The following is a 16,837-nucleotide window of genomic DNA, read 5'->3' as shown; positions in this document are numbered from 1 at the left end:
GCTCCAATGTGTGTTTTTTGCACACCACCAATCAGTTCTCCAGTTCTCGGTGGATACTGACTGGGTGTCCTACAATTCAGTTCAATTCACTTCAGTTCAACTCAGACACTACTTGAAAACAGTGTCAGATCCCACAGTTAAGGGCTCAGTTCGCATACTTTAGGGGCCAATCACAAGTCCATGTTGTCACCTCTGCTTGTGACCAACATGCTAAAGATTGAAGGTTCCCACAACCCTGTCCTTGGGTTTGATTAATTTGCTAGAGCAGCTCATAAAACTCAGAGGAACATTTTACTTCCTGAATCACTGGTTTATTATAAAAGGATGTAACTCAGCAACAGCCAAATGGAAGAGATGCATAGGGCAAGACATGAGGAAAGGGCAAGGAGCCTCCATGCCCTCTCCAAGTGCACAACTCTCCCTAAATCTCCATGTGGTCACCAATCCGGAAGCTCTCTATCCTTTTGTTTTTCTGTGGAGGCCTCATTACCTAGGTACGATTGCTTAAATCATTCACCACTGGTTACTGAACTCCATCTCTAGCCCTCCTCTCCTCCCAGGAGAAGAGGGGGTGAGACTGAAATTTCCAACCATCTAATTACAGGATTGGTTCCCCTGGCCATCAGCCCCCACCCTTAGGTGACCTAGGGTCACTTCATTAATATAATAGAAGATACCTTTAATCACTTAGGAAATTCCAAGTGTTTTGTGCCAGGAATGCGGACCAAGACCAAATATATATTTCTTATTATAAATCATAATATCACAGGGACAAAACAAGATGATTGGTCACTGGTCACCCTATTCAGTGACTGCCCATTGGAATTACCTGGTGAGTTTTAAAAATTACTGATGCTCAAGCCCACCTCCAGATATGATGGTAGACTTGGTCTGGGCTATAGAGACAGGGCATTAAAATGTTTAAAAGTTCCTTAGGGGATTCTAATGCAGCTAGGGTTGAGAACCACTGTTATTTCTCCTACTAAAAAAAAAGTTAAAAACCCAAACAAATAAAGGTCAATGGTTCTGATGAAGTTGAACCCCTACTGCACACCATACACAAAAATTGACTCAAAATGGATCAACAGCCTAAGAGGTAAAACTATAAAAATTTCAGAAAACATAAGGGTAAATCTTCATGACTGGAGTTGGCAGTGAATTCTTAGATATAGCACGAAAAGCCTGAGCAACAATGACAACAACGAAGATAGATAAATTAGACTTTGTCAAAATGAAAAACTATTGTGCATAAAAAACATTATCAAGGGCTTCCCTGGTGGCGCAGTGGTTGGGGGTCCGCCTGCCGATGCAGGGGGTGCGGGTTCGTACCCTGGTCCGGGAGGAGCCCACGTGCCACGGAGCAGCTGGGCCCGTGAGCCGTGGCCGCTGGGCCTGCGTGTCCGGAGCCTGTGCACTGCGGCGGGAGAGGCCACGGCGGTGGGGGGCCCATGTACTGCAAAAAAAAAAAAAAAACCCATTATCAAGAAAATGAAAAGCCAACATACAGAATAAGAAAAAATATTTGTAAATCATACATCTGATAAGAGTCTAGTATCCAGAATATATAAAGAACTCTACAACTAAAAAAAACCAAAAGGATAGACAACCTAATTAAAAATGGGCAAAGGATTTGAGTAGACATTTCTCTGAAAAAGGTACACAAATCACAAACAAACATACAAAAAGACACCAGTAGTCATTTAAAAAGTGCTAATCAAACCCATAATGCCATACCACTGTACACCCACTAGGCTGAATGTGATAATAATAATTTTTTTTTTTTTTTTTTTTTTTGCGGTACGTGGGCCTCTCACCGCCGCGGCCTCTCCCGTTGCGGAGCACAGGCTCCGGACACGCAGGCCCAGCGGCCATGGCTCACGGGCCCAGCCGCTCCGCGGCACGTGGGATCCTCCCGGACCGGGGCACGAACCCGCGTCCCCTGCATCGGCAGGTGGACTCTCAACCACTGTGCCACCAGGGAAGCCCCCAATAATAATAATTTTAAAAACTGGAAAATAAAAACAGTTGGTGATGTGGGGAAACTGGAACCCTTGCACGTTGCAGCCACTGTGGAAAACAGTTTGGCGGTTCCTCAAAAAGTTAAACGTAGAATCACTATATGTCTCAGCAATTCCATTCCTGGGTATATACCCGAAGAATTGAAAGCAGATACCAAACACTTGCACACCATTGTTCATAGAAGCTCTATTCACAATACCCAGAGGTGAAAATGACCCAAGTGTCTAACAACAGATGAATGGATAAACATATGTGGCCTATCCATATAATGAAATATTGTCCAGACCTAAAAAAGAATGAAGTACCCATACATGCTACAACACGGATGAACCTCAAAAACGTCATGCCAAGAGAAAGAAGCCAGACACAAAAGTCATAATGTTATTTGATTCCCATTTATATTAAATATCCAGAATAGGTAATCCATAGAGACAGAGAACCAATTAATGGGACTGGGAAGAGGGCAGAATGGGGAGTGATTTCTTTTTTTTTTTTTTTTTTTTTTTTTTTTTTTTGTGGTACGCGGGCCTCTCACTGTTGTGGCCTCTCCCGTTGCGGAGCACAGGCTCCGGATGCGCAGGCTCAGCAGCCATGGCTCACGGGCCCAGCCGCTCCGCGGCATATGGGATCCTCCCAGACCGGGGCACGAACCCGTATCCCCTGCATCGGCAGGCGGACTCTCAACCACTGCGCCACCAGGGAGGCCCGGGAGTGATTTCTTAATGGGTATGGGGTGTTCTTTTGGGGTAATGAAAAAGTTTTAGGACCAGATAAACCTGGTGGTTGCACAATGTTGTTAAAATAGCTAATTGTATGTTACATGGATTTCATCTCAAAAAAAAAAATCAATGGTTCACTCCTATCTACAAAATACAGTTAAAACTAAACTCTTTAGCAGTCAGTCCTTCACAGCTGGCCTTTAATTACTTCCTGTAGCCTTATCTTTTACCACTCTCCTATTTTAACTGTTATTACTACCACTACCATGATACTTACTACATAGAATCCCATTAGAATCCCAATGTGTGAAATACGCTCTGCGTCTCCGTTAAAGCTCACCCACATGCAGTGGAACATCTCTACCAGTTCTTCCAGCCCACAGTCCTCTCTTATCTCTTGGAGCTCCTAACTTTGCATCCCTCAGAGTGTGGTACTTGGGACCCGGCAGCATTGGTGTCACCTGGGAGCTTATAAGAATGGCAGAATCTGGAGCCCCCGCCCGAAACCCAGAGTCCGAACCTGCATTTTAACAAGTTCCTCTGATGATTCAACTGCACATCAAAGTCTGAGACGCACTGGTTTACTTTAGTGGTTTACTGGTTTACTTTAGTCTCAAGTCAGGCTGTAGATCAGAATCACTTTGCAAGCTGTATTTATTTATGATGTATATTTTAAATAATATATATACATGGAAAAATTACAAATTCTATACCTCATAAACAAACAGCATTGCTCTGGCCATTCAGGCTTTGTGTTTCCATACAAATTGTAAAGTTTTTTGTTCTAATTCTGTGAAGAATGTCATTGGTAGTTTGACAGGGATTGCATTGAATCTGTAGATTGCTTTGGGTAGTATAGTCATTTTCACAATATTGATTCTTCTTCCAATCCAAGAACGTGGTATATTTCTCCCTCTGTTTATGTCATCTTTGATTTCTTTCATCAGTCTTTTATAGTTTTCTGAGTACAAGTCTTTCACCTCCTTAGGTAGGTTTATTCCTAGGTATTTTATTCTTTTAGTTGCAGTGGTACATGGGAGTGTTTCCTTAATTTCTCTTTCTGATTTTTCATTGTTGGTGTATAGGAATGCCAGAGATTTCTGTGCATTAATTTTGTATCCTGCAACCTTAACAAATTCATTGATTAGTTCTAGTAGTTTTCTGGTGGCATCTTTAGGATTTTCTAGGTATAGTATCATGTCATCAGCAAACAGTGACAGTTTTACTTCTTCTTTTCCAATTTGGATTCTTTTTATTTCTTTTTCTTCTCTGATTGCTTTAGCTAGGACTGCCAAAACTATGTTGAATAAGAGTTTCGAGAGTGGACATCCTTGTCTTGTTCCTGATCTTAATGGAAATGCTTTCAGTTTTTCACCATTGAGTATGATGCTTGCTGTGGGTTTGTCATATATGGCCTTTATTATGTTGAGGTAGGTTCCCTCTATGCTCATTTTCTGGAGAGTTTTTTTTATCATAAATAGGTATTGAATTTTGTCAAAAGCCTTTTCTGCATCTATTGAGATGATCATATAGTATTTATCCATTAATTTGTTAATGTGGTGTATCATATTGATTGATTTGCATATATTGAAGAATCCTCGCATCCCTGGGATAAATCTGACTTGATCATGGTATATGATCCTTTTAATGTGTTGTTGGATTCTGTTTGCTAGTATTTTGTTCAGGAGTTTTGCATCTATGTTCATCAGTGATATTGGTCTATAATTTTCTTTTTTTGTGATATCTTTTTCTGGTTTTGGTATCAGGGTGATGGTGGCTTCGTAGAATGAATTTTGGAGTGTTTCTCCATCTGCAATTTTTTGGAAGAGTTTGAGAAGTTTATGTGTTAGCTCTTTTCTAAATGTTTGATAGAATTTGCCTATGAAGCCATCTGGTCCTGGACTTTTGTTTGTTGGAAGATTTTTAATTACAGTTTCAATTTCACTACTTGTGATAGGTCTGTTTATATATTCTAATTCTTCCTGGTTCAGTCTTAGAAAATTGCACCTTTCTAAGAATTTGTCCATTTCTTCATGGTTGTCCATTTTATTGGCATATGGTTGTTTGTAGTAGTCTCTTATAATCCTTTGTATTTCTGCACTGTCAGCTGTGATTTCCCCTTTTTCATTTCTAATTCTATTGACTTGCGTCCTCTCCCTTTTTTTCTTGGTGAGTTGGGCCAAGGGTTTATCAATTTTGTTTATCTTCTCCAAGAACCAGCTTTTAGTTTTATTGATCTTTGCTATTATTTTCTTCTTTTCTATTTCTTTTACTTCTGCTCTGACCTTTATGATTTCTTTCCTTCTACTGACTTTGGGTTTTCTTTGCTCTTCTTTCTCTAGTTGTTTTAAATGTAGGGTTAGATTGTTTATTTGAGATTTTTCTTGTTTCTTGAGGTGAGATTGTATTGCTATAAACTTCCCTCTTAGAACTTCTTTTGCTGCGTCCCATAGGTTTTGGGTTGTCATGTTTTCGTTGTCATTTGTTTCTATGTTTTTAAAAATTTCTTCTTTGATTTCTTCAGTGAACTGTTGGTTACTTAGTAGCACACTGTTTACCATCCATGTATTTGTGTTTTTTACAGTTTTTTTTCCTGTAATTGGTTTCCAATCTCATAGCATTGTGGTCAGAATAGATGCTTGATATGATTTCAACTTTCTTAAATTTTCTGAGGCTTGATTTGTGACCCAAGATGTGATCTATCCTGGTGAATGTTCCATGTGCACTTGAGAAGAAAGTGTCTTCTGCCACTTTTGGGTGGGTTGTTCTATAAATATCAATTAGATCTAACTGGTCTATTGTGTCATTTAAAGCTTGTGTTTACTTATTTATTTTCTGTTTGGGTGAACTGTCCATGGGTGTAAATGGGGTGTTAAAGTCCCCTACTATTATTGTGTTACTGTCGATTTCTCCTTTCATGGTTGTTAGCATTTGCCTTATGTATTGAGGTACTCCTATGTTGGGTGCATAAACATTTATAATTGTTATATCTTCTTCTTGGATTGATCCTCTGATCATTATGTAGTATCCCTCCTTATCTCTTGTAACAGTCTTTATTTTAAAGTCTATTTTGTCTGATACGAGTATTGCTACTCCAGCTTTCTTTTGATTTCCATTTGCATGGAATATCTTTTTTCATCCCTTCACTTTCAGTCTGTATGTGTCCCTAGGTCTGAAGTGGGTCTCTTGTAGACAACATATATATATGGGTCTTGTTTTTGTATCCATTCATCCAGTCTGTTCTGTTTGGGGCATTTAATCCATTTACGTTCAAGGTTATTATTGGTATGTGTGTTCCTATTACCATTTTCTTAATTGCTTTGGGTTTGTTTTTGTGGGTCTCTTGAGAAAGAAAAACGGAGCTGGAGGAATCAGGCTCCCTGACTTCAAACCATACTACAAAGCTACAGTAATCAGGACAGTATGGTACTGGCACAGAAACAGAAATATAGATGAATGGAACAGGATAGAATGCCCAGAGATAAACCCATGCACATATGGGCACCTAATTTATGACAAAGGAGGCAAGAAGGCTTCCCTGGTGGCGCAATGGTTGAGAGTCCACCTGCCGATTCAGGGGACACGGGTTCATGCTCTGGTCTGGGAAGATCCCACATGGCGTGGAGCGGCTAGGCTCGGGAGCCATGGCTTGTGAGGCATGCGCGTCCGGAGTCTGTGCTCCGCAATGGGAGAGGCCACAACAGTGAGAGGCCCATGTACCACAAAAAAAAAAAAAAAAAAAAAAGAGGCAAGAACATGCAATGGAGAAAAGATGGCCTCTTCAGTAAGTGGTGCTGGGAAAACTGGACAGCTACATGTAAAAGAATGAAATTAAAACACTGCCTAACACCATACACAAATGTAAACTCCAAATGGATTAAAGACTTAAATGTAAGACCAGACACTATAAAACTCTTAGAAGAAAACATAGGAAAAAACACTCTTTGACATAAACCACAGCAAGGTCTTTTTTGACCCACCTCCTAGAGTAACAGAAATAAAAACAAAAATAAATAAATGGGACTTAATTAAACATAAGTGCTTTTGCACAGCAAAGAAAAGCATAAGCAAGACAAAAAGAAAACCCTCAGAATGGGATAAACTTTTGCAAATGAAACAACAGACAAAGAATTAATCTCCAAAATATACGAACAGCTCATGGAGCTCAATAGCAAAAAAAACAAACAATAAAGTTAAAAAATGGATGGAAGACCTAAAGAGACATTTCACCAAGGAAGACATACAGATGGCTAAGAGGCACATGAAAAGATGCTCAACATCACTAATCATTAGAGAAATGCAAATCAAAACTACAATGAGGTATCACCTCATGCCAGTCAGAATGGCCATTAACAAAAAATCTAGAAACAATGAATACTGGAAACGGTGTGATGAAAGGGGAACCCTCCTGCACTGTTGGTGGGAATGTAAATTGATACAACCACTATGGAGAACGGTATGGAGGTTCCTTAAAAAACTAAAAATAGAACTACCACATGACCCAGCAATCCCACTATTGGGCATATACCCTGAGAAAACCATAATTCAAAAAGAAGCATGTACCACAATGTCCATTGCAGCACTATTTACAATAGCCAGGACATGGAAGCAACCTAAGTGTCCATCAACAGACGAATGGATAAAGAAGATGTGGCACATATATATAACGGAATATTACTCAGCCATATAAAGAAACGAAATTGAGTTACTTGTAGTGAGGTGATGGACCTAGAGTCTGTCATACAGAGTGAAGTAAGTCAGAAAGAGAAAAACAAGTACCATATGCTAACGCATACAGATATAGAATCTTAAAAAAAAAATGGTACTGATGAACCTAGTTCCAGGGCAGTAATAAAGAGGTAGACATAGAAAATGGACTTGAGGACATGGGGTGGGAGGGCGAAGCTGGGGCGAAGTGAGAGTAGCATCGACATAGATACACTACCGAATATAAAATAGTTGGCTGGTGGGAAGCAGCCGCATAGCACAGGGAGATCGGCTTGGTGCTTTGCGATGACCTAGAGGGGTGGGATAGGGAGGATAGGAGGGAGGTTCAAGAGGGAGGGGATAATGGGGATATATGTATACATATAGCTGATTCACTCTGTTATACAGCAGCGACTAACACAACATTGTAAAGCAATTATACTCCAATAAAGATCTATATTTAAAAAAAAGAGCATTGCTCACCACCCAGTTCCTCAAGAAATAAGTCCTAACCCACTGCAGTCTTTGACCAACAGTGCACTCTCAGAGGTGTGAGGTGATCCCTCCTTGTGGTTTTGGTTTGCATTTCCCTGATGATTAGTGATGTTGGTGTTGCTCTTTATCTTTTGATGTGACTGTTCCATCTGCTCACCAAGGTGACATCCTGAGGAGGCCTGAGGGATGCGGCTTCTTTACATTCTTACCCTGGCACAGGGCTTTGTGTGATGATGCTTGTTAATGATGAGGCTTCAAAGAGTGTTTGTGGCTCATATGCTGATTTATTCTTTTTTTAGTTCCATGGACCAAACACAGAGAAGAATGCTGGACCAGCCCCTTTCCATCCCTACTGCTCAGCCCAAGAAGAAAAGGACATCAGTGATATCTTTCTTTTCCAAGGTCTGAGACAAATTATTATGAACAAATGTCCCTGCTCAGAAGCCACTTTGTGTGCTTGCTGTTCTGCCTTCGTTTGGTTCCTTCCATTCCTTCTACTGAGGTTCCTTCTCCTGAAAAAAAGTTTGATGACAGCTCTTTTAACACGAATAGGATGTTTATATGATAACAAGAAGATGGGTTGGGAAGAATTTAGCTTGCTGCGAACTTAATGATAAAAATATAGAAGGAACTGCAGTGAATATTCAGAAATACTGATGAGACTTGGTAATCACCTGAATACCAAATACGGCTGTGGGTCTCCTCTCCAGCCCCTACCCACTAATAAGGATGGTGAGGAAGTGGTTTGTTCTTGGATCTTGTCTGGATCTTGGTTCTGACTCCAGGACATCTTGGTATGTCCTGTGATGCGCGGAACACCAGGACCTTCCTAGCATCAGGGGTTAAATGCTCTAAAAACCTATCTCTTACCTTGCAGTTAGAGTTAAGTCCTTGAAGTACAGATTTCTGCATCAGCCACACAGTGCTTCCAGTTTGCATTATTTATGCATTTCTTTTCCTAATCTTAATTGCTCAGATGCTCGCATTCTGAGGTAGGACATCCGTCAGGTGTCCTGAAATGCCTGTAGATGTGCTTTGCTAATTGTGTCAAATGCTCTTGAGAGGCTGGGTGAGGTGAGCTCTGAGAATTGACCCTGGGATTTAGCTACACTGGGGGGGAGGGAGTGGGGAGCCGGTATGGATGCCATCGACCTGATTGCAGAAGGTTCAAGGGAGAATGGAGGAGAGCAGCTGAAGAAAGCAAGTATAGACACTTCTTTCAAGCTTTAGCTACAAAGTAGAGCAGAAAAATGGGGAAGGGCCAGGGGAGGGAGAAGGGTCAAGGAAACTCTGAGACAGGAGGAACACAGCTTACCTCGTCCTCTTAAAGGGATCCCTATTCTCAGATCACATCAACACTTCTAAAGCCCCCTTTTCTCAGCTCTGTCACACCCACAACTGCCTAGACACCTCTCTCCATAATGCCCCCAAACCTACCTCAACATTAGCTCTGCATTATTTTTCTCCACCCCTTTCCTCTTCCTCCATCCGTTTCTTCATTATGTAGATCAAACTAATATATTCCCAGCAAAACCCAGATGTCTTTAGGTGGAGAAATAAGGATTAAAATTGAGCGGGCAACACAGGATTTTCTTTAGAGGGAGGGATCAGGGTTGGCAATGGGTAGGGTGTGACTCTGAACACTCCCAAATCAATACATTTTTGACTCGACACCCAGGTCTCTTGGAAACTGAGGCTCCAGAAGCAGGAGCCTCTGAAGAATGTGTTTTTCAACTTGGCAGAGAGAGCCTGGGACCCCAGTTTTAAAAAGCATCATATGGCAATAAGAAGCCTGGGAACTATGGCCTGTGAGACCCCGGACAAGGTAGGGAGGGCAGGGGGGGCACTTGGCCAGCCCTCATGGCCTGGAGTCCTCAGCACTGGGATGGGGGCTTCAGGTACTAGCTGTCTACTGCTGTGTAACAGTACATCAGGGGCCTGGCATTTATTATCTCACAGTTTCCTTGGGTCAGGAGTCCAGGTACCACTTAGCTGCATCCGCTACTCAAGGTCTTGCAAGGCTGCCATCAAGGTGTGGGCCAGACTGCATTCCTTTCTGAAGTTCAGGGTCATCTTCCAAGCTCATGTGGCTGTTGGAAGAATTCATTTCCTTCTAGTTGTAGGACTAAGGTCCCTATTTCCTTGCTGAGTGGCCGCCCTCAGCTCCTTGAGGCCACCCTCTCACAATATGGCAGCTCACTTCTTCACAGCCAGTGGGAGAGTGTGTCCCACTCCTGTCTGCTAGATGGAGTCTCATATAATGTAAGGGAACCATGGGAATGACGCCCGTCACCACTGTCATGTTTGAGAGGCCACAAGCAAGTCACTGGCTCCTTACACACTCAAGGGAAGGAGATTGTACAAAGGCACACATGACTCATTTGGGGTCATCTTAGGGTCATCACACCTAAGTATCATCAGCCTTGGGAAACAGAGCTGCAGGTAGGATTAACACACAGCTGGACATCACCCTCTGGTGAATTTAATTTTTCTAATAATCAATGCTTGTTTAGTAAAAGATGTTTTCCCTACCTCTTCTTTCAGCATCTGTAGACTTAAGTGACCATTTCGCCTTATCCCCTGTAAAGGTACCCAATACACCCAGATCACTAGATCGTCCAGGTCTACCACCCTCCTTGACGTGCCCTCCCCAGCCTCACCCACCCATAGGCCATGCTCCAGACTGCTCTCCTTCCAAGACCGAATTGGGTTCTTGGGTCAGGTTAACGGAAGCATTTGTACTTTGCTGAGAGTTGTGGCAGCAGATGCTGAAGAAAGCCATGGCCTCTTAGTCCAAGTCCCGGGTTATTGGAAGATTAGGAGTGGAGATACTTTTCAACTCATAAGGAGCAACTCCTGTGCTGCTAATGCTTTCCAAACCTTGGTAACAGGTGAGAAAGTATAAAATGATTGTCCTGGACCTGCTGGTGCATGGACTGTATGACCCTGTGAGTTCTGAAGTCATCCACGAGAGCCTGAAGACCCTGACCATCATCCTGGGCAAGATCCAGGGGAAAGCCTTGGGCTCCTTCTTCATAGACATCACCCTTCGGACCAGGACTTTGTTCGATGATGTAAGTGAGACAACGCAGGAAGATTCCAGGTTCTTAAAGTCAAATGTGAGCCCTGGTTGGTGTGTTGCTCAGGAAACAAGGCCTCTATTGTTCACTATTTATTAAGAAATCTTGTTGAGAGATTGGTACTGCGCTGGGGGTTATGGAAGACGTATAAAGACATGTAGGATTTCATCACCCTCCGCAAGGAGTTTTCACTGTAATAGAGCAGTGAGTACATATACGCGGATGATGGTGATGCACACGTGTACTCAATGATGTCTTATAAATGTAACAATAAGAGTAGTTTGCGCTTAGTGAGCCCTTACTGTGTGCCAGGCACAGTGCTGGGCAAGTAACATGGATTGTCTCATCTAATCTTCACAATAACCCTGTGAGGCAGGCACTGTTATCTTCACTTTATAGAGGAGGAAACCAAGGCCTAGAAAGGTTAGGTAACTTGCCCACGGTTCACAGAGCCAGTAAGTGGATATGAAGCCAGGCCCTTTGCCCAGGACCTGCACTCTTAACTGCCGGGTGACAAGGCAGGTGGAGCAAAAAGTGCACAGATACAGAAAACGCGAGGACTCAGAAGCTAATCAGTTAGCTTACCCCAGTTACACACACACACACACACATACATACACACACACACACACAGAAAGATAAGACCTTTAGAACAGGGAACAGAGCCACAGGGAACTTGCATTTACGCACAGAGCGTCTTGCGTGAGTTCCCAACACCTAATTGCCCAGGAGTAACCCAGCGAAAGAAAGCGAGGTGCCTGCACCTCACGGGAGGAAGAGAAACCTCGAAATTATAAAACTTGGAGGATATAGAGGAGCTGCTGGGACATTTGCCTCTCCTCCCGCTCAGAGAGGCAGAGAGGCCTTTGCTCTGGGATGTAAACCAGCCCTCTCTGGGGCTGGGAGAGGAAGGTCTCTACTCCACCTCCCTGGAATATAAGCAGATATCTCTGGGTAAGTGTCTCTAAATCTCTCTGGAGGTGCCATCTTAATGGCCAGGGCTTGTTTGCCATGCAAGTATTTTTTAAACCCAGGTCGACTGTAATTTTTTTTTTTTTTTTTTTTTTTGCTGTACGTGGGCCTCTCACTGTTGTGGCCTCTCCCGTTGTGGAGCACAGGCTCCGGACGCGCAGGCTCAGTGGCCGTGGCTCACGGGCCCAGCCGCTCCGCGGCATGTGGGATCTTCCCGGACCGGGGCACGAACCCGTGTCCCCTGCATCGGCAGGCAGACTCTCAACCGCTGCGCCACCAGGGAAGCCTGACTGTAATTTTTGATCAGAAACTCCTTGTCATGGTGAAACCTGGGAATACTCACGGGGAGCTGTTTCTGACAGTTTGTAGCCCTGTCATGGTGCTCTTCACTGCCTGCCTGGGCTGTGCCCCATCAGATGATTGTCAGACTCCCAGGGGGACAGGCACCCCCTTACACATCTCTGTACATCTCACAGCGTTAGGGTCATGCTTCAGGTAGAGTTAGGTCTCCATAAGTACTAGTTGAATTGAATTAAACACATACACACACACACATGTAGAACAGTGAAGAAAGTGCAACACTAAAGCAATTTCTGTATGTGTCATGTGTGCTAAAGAATTGTTTTAAATACTTCAGAAGATGATCAGCGGTCTCCACTCTTGCCGAGTGTCTGTGACCCCCATTTCTAGGTGAGGAGGCCTGTCCCAGACCAGTCCCTTCTGGTTCACTCAGAGCTGGACAAGATCAAGAAACATGGATATAAAAATCCCTTCACCACGAGTCAGGAGGCTGAGTTGCTACCCTGGTTCGCTGTTCCCTGATGGTGTGACTCTAGGTGAATCACTGAAATGCCCTGGGCCTCCGTCTCCTCACCTGGGCAGGGAGATACTCGGACCAGACAGCTCCCCTGGGAGAGGGAGGAAGTGTCGAAGCCACTGACTTGCAGTCAGGGACAAACCAGCGAATCAGACCCAAAGCAGGGAGAGCTGGCAGGGCGTCAGGGAAGAAACAGAATGGTTATTTCTGCGGCAGGTGGGAGAAACTCAGACCAGGGTAATGAGAGATGGCCTGGCAAACATGCTGGAAGTAGTAAGCAGGGGATGGGTCAAATGAATTATGGTGCAGCCAAAAAAAATCCCTTTACGTATTGACATGGAAAGAGCTCCCAGAGAGAATGATGAAAAATCAAGGTGTATAACCGTGGGATGGTCCACATCCATTTGTTTAAAAATGTGGGAAAGGGCTATGTAATATATATTTCATTTTTGTCTTCTTTATGTTTTGGAGGAAATCACACAAAATTTATGACTTTGTAGGGAGGGAAATTTGGTGGCGGGTGGAGAGGTATAGGAAGGGAGACTTAGTTTTTTATAAACCTTTTTGGTTATTTTGAATTTCGGACCAAGTAAATAGAATCAATCTCCAAAATGTTAAATAATGAAGAAAAAAGCTGGGAAGCTGGGAGTAGCACCAGTGAGCCCCCCCGTCTAACCCTCTCGTCTGCTGAAGAAGAGTTTCACTGAAGACTCAGCCCGTCTCCGCTCTGCCCCGGAGCCAGGCTGGCTGAGCGCCGTAGACTGGATCTGATGTCCCACCTGTAACATGCAGCAAGGAACCAGGGCTGTGCTGTTCTCTGATGCAGCTGCCTTTTGGTACTGACCCGAGGTTTCTTGTTTTGTTCACGGGGGACCCACAGGAGAATGACAGCCTGAGATACTCGGCCTTTGTCTTGTTTGGGCAACTAGCTGCCTTTGCTGGGAGGAAATGGAAGAGATTTTTCACCCGTCAGGTGAAGCAGACTCAGGAGTCTCTCCTGACCCATTTACAGGATAGGAATTCCCAGGTTGCCAAGGTGAGTCCGTGACTCTAGCCAACAGCATGAAACCTCAATGCCATTCCTCAAGGGAGTTGGAATGCAGCCCTGCCGAGTCGAGATACCAGGCCCTCAGTTTCTGCCAGTTCAGTTACGGACACTCAGCCGTGTATCCATGTGAATCCTGGAGAAAGTGCCTCCTCGATGGCTAATCTCTCTCTGAGCAGGAGTGTTATCTTCCATTTGCTCTTGCCCCACTTGCCTGGTCCCAGCACCTGTCAAATGCCAGATACACTCAGGTTAATGGCGGGGGGCAGGGAGGTGCTGCTTGCTCCGTGGGGCAACACCTCCTATCAGAGGAGATTTATTCATACCCAGTTAGCTTTTGTCACTGCACCTGGTACAGATTTCCCACCCTTGGCTTCTTAGTTTCCTATGAAGCTTTTGTGTTATTCTTGGAGAAAATGTGTCCTAACTGGGTTGGCTCAACCTCAGGGCTGCTTTGGAGCAGGTGAGTGTTTCAAAACCATCAGGAGCAAAGGTTTCACCAAATCACCTGCCTTCTTTAAGGTCACGCATGAGGGAGGGGGAGAGAGAGGGAGAGAAAGGTTGAGATTGAATTTAGGAATCCAGCACTACTTTTTTTTTTTTTTTTTTTTTGCGGTACGCGGGCCTCTCACTGTTGTGGCCTCTCCCATTGCGAAGCACAGGCTCTGGACGCGCAGGCTCAGCGGCCATGGCTCACGGGCCCAGCCGCTCCGCGGCATGTGGGATCTTCCCAGACCGGGGCACGAACCCATGTCCCCTGCATCGGCAGGCAGACTTTCAACCACTGAGCCACCAGGGAAGCCCCAGCATTACTTTTGATGAGACAATAAGGGCTGTGATAAAGTGTAAAGCTTTGCCCTCCCCATCAGCCCCAAATTATAGACATGGTTGTTTTATAAGCATAAATCCTTTAAGATTCAAGTTTTCAAACTTCCTGGAAGTTACTTTCACTCTTAGTGGCCCCCGGACCACAGATTGGGTGCAACACTTTTCCTTGCTTGGGATTATAAAACTCTCTAATATTTTTGACAATAAGCTGGTAATATTATTTCTCTCAGGCTTGCAAAACAACTTTTCGAGCCTGTTCTCCGTATCTGAGACAAAGGAAGGACTACAGCTTCCAGAGTGAAGAGGATCAAAGGAACCCTAAACTCTGCTGGGAGCTGGTGAGTGAGCAAGGGCAGGAGAGGTTCTCCCAGGTCCCCTGCCCTCCCAGTATTAATACAGAAGGTGGTTGGGCACACCAGGGACTTACCCCCCTAAAACGACTCAGGCCAAGTATGTTTCAACTGTAATTGACCCATAATGCGATGTAAATGGCAAAACACCCAGAGGATTATGCATGAAATATATTGGCAGTTCCAGCTTAGATCATTGGGTGAAGTATATTGGCAGTTCCAGTTGAGATCATTGGATGAAATATATTGGCAGTTCTAGCTTAGATCATTGGGTGAAGTATATTGACAGTTCCAGCTTAGACGGTTGGGTGAAATATATTGGCAGTTCCAGTTGAGATTGTTGGGTGAAATATATTGACAGTTCCAGTTTAGATAATCATTTGGATAATGATGCCTCCTCCACTGACAATCTGAAGATTGTTTATCCTCATGCTCTGCCTTTGACGACTGTCTACTCGTTCTAGAGTCAAGGAGGTTTACTGACTCCCTTCCTCACATGTCCCTTTGCCAATTTCTTTCAGAGCCACTATCATCCAGAGCTCCTGCAGTTCTTCTATGCAAATAAAATCCTGTAAACACAGAGCAGCAGGGAAATGGTTCCAGTGAACACATTGCTGGGGGCTGATATTCCCCCTTTTAACTCTTTGGATACTTCTGCTGCTTCTTGTGATTATGAGAGAAAAGGGGATGTTGGGAGAGCAATTGATGGCAAAAAATAATACTGTGGAATTGTATAATTACACCCAAAGTACATTCTAAATAGCTTTTATATGTCTCATTTTCTCCCCACACAAATTTGATGAGAAGGTACATACTTTAAAACATTTAAAGTATATGTAGATTCAGTGCTTATTTCTCAACTATTTTCTTCTTAAGGGTATCTATGTCACCGATTTTTATTTGTAATTTTACTTTTAATTTCTAAGGCTTAGGAGAATAACTACTACCTGAAGTGTTTTTTTTTTTTAATCTGCTATTGATACTTTGCCATTTGCTATTAACCCTTTTTTTTTTTTTTTTTTTTTTTTTTGCGGTACGCGGGCCTCTCACTGTTGTGGCCTCTCCCATTGCGGAGCACAGGCTCTGGACGCGCAGGCTCAGCGGCCATGGCTCACGGGCCCAGCCGCTCTGCGGCATGTGGGATCTTCCCGGACTGGGGCACGAACCCATGTCCCCTGCATCGGCAGGCGGACTCTCAACCACTGCGCCACCAGGGAAGCCCAACACCTTTTCTTGGCGAGACCTATTTAAAGTTGGCCAAGGTACCAAGACGTTGGGGTGGAGGGGGATCATTAGCTTCTCATAATCTTCAACAGTCAGTGCCTCCAAGATCATTCCAAACAAGAATTAATAAAAAGAAAAAAATCGATGAACATGTGTTGAAAAACCTCAAGTTAATGGTAATGTGTGGAATAATAATAATGAATAACATATATTAAGAATGTTTGCAGTTTACTGGGCACTCTCTAAGCGCTTTGAGAGTATTACTTAATACTCACAGCAAGCTGTGAGAAAGGTACTATTACTACCCACATTGTGTAGATGAGAAAACTAAGGCACAGGGAAATTGACCAAGGTGACCAGTAATTGATGGAGCTGGAATTCAAACCCTGATTTCTGGAGCCTACGTTCAGTCATCGTGTGATACCGCCTTGTTATGGAATAATTGACGGATGGTTAGAAATGTAAAAAAAATAAAAGAAATTTAAAAAACCCGCCACTTCTGCTCTTCTGTTTGACTCAGTTAACTTTCGCTTTTGTATGTACTAAGTACACATTTTTATTTAATTTGTGAGCTAAGTGTA

The 16,837-nt window shown here is 43.5% G+C and overlaps 1 protein-coding gene across 2 annotated transcripts; it reads left to right on the top strand.

The window, feature by feature from the left end:
• Positions 1 to 8,243: 8,243 nt before the first annotated feature.
• On the top strand, positions 8,244 to 15,607 carry MRO (maestro; the record flags this gene model as incomplete). Of its 2 annotated transcripts, XM_079717634.1 has the most annotated exons (6): positions 8,244 to 8,342; positions 9,619 to 9,765; positions 10,832 to 11,014; positions 13,690 to 13,845; positions 14,913 to 15,020; positions 15,554 to 15,607. In XM_079717634.1, the coding sequence occupies 6 exons, from the start codon at positions 8,244 to 8,246 to the stop codon at positions 15,605 to 15,607; spliced, it is 747 nt and encodes a 248-aa protein (XP_079573760.1). The 2 variants fall into 2 exon arrangements, with proteins under 2 accessions (XP_079573760.1, XP_079573761.1); XM_079717635.1 differs by lacking the exon at positions 13,690 to 13,845.
• Positions 15,608 to 16,837: the final 1,230 nt, after the last annotated feature.

This window comes from Hyperoodon ampullatus (genome assembly GCF_949752795.1).
Source record: "Hyperoodon ampullatus genome assembly, chromosome: 13".
NCBI classification, from domain to species: Eukaryota; Metazoa; Chordata; class Mammalia; order Artiodactyla; family Ziphiidae; genus Hyperoodon; species Hyperoodon ampullatus.
Note: the sequence above shows the minus strand (reverse complement) of the source record. Positions and strands in the feature narration are given on the sequence as shown.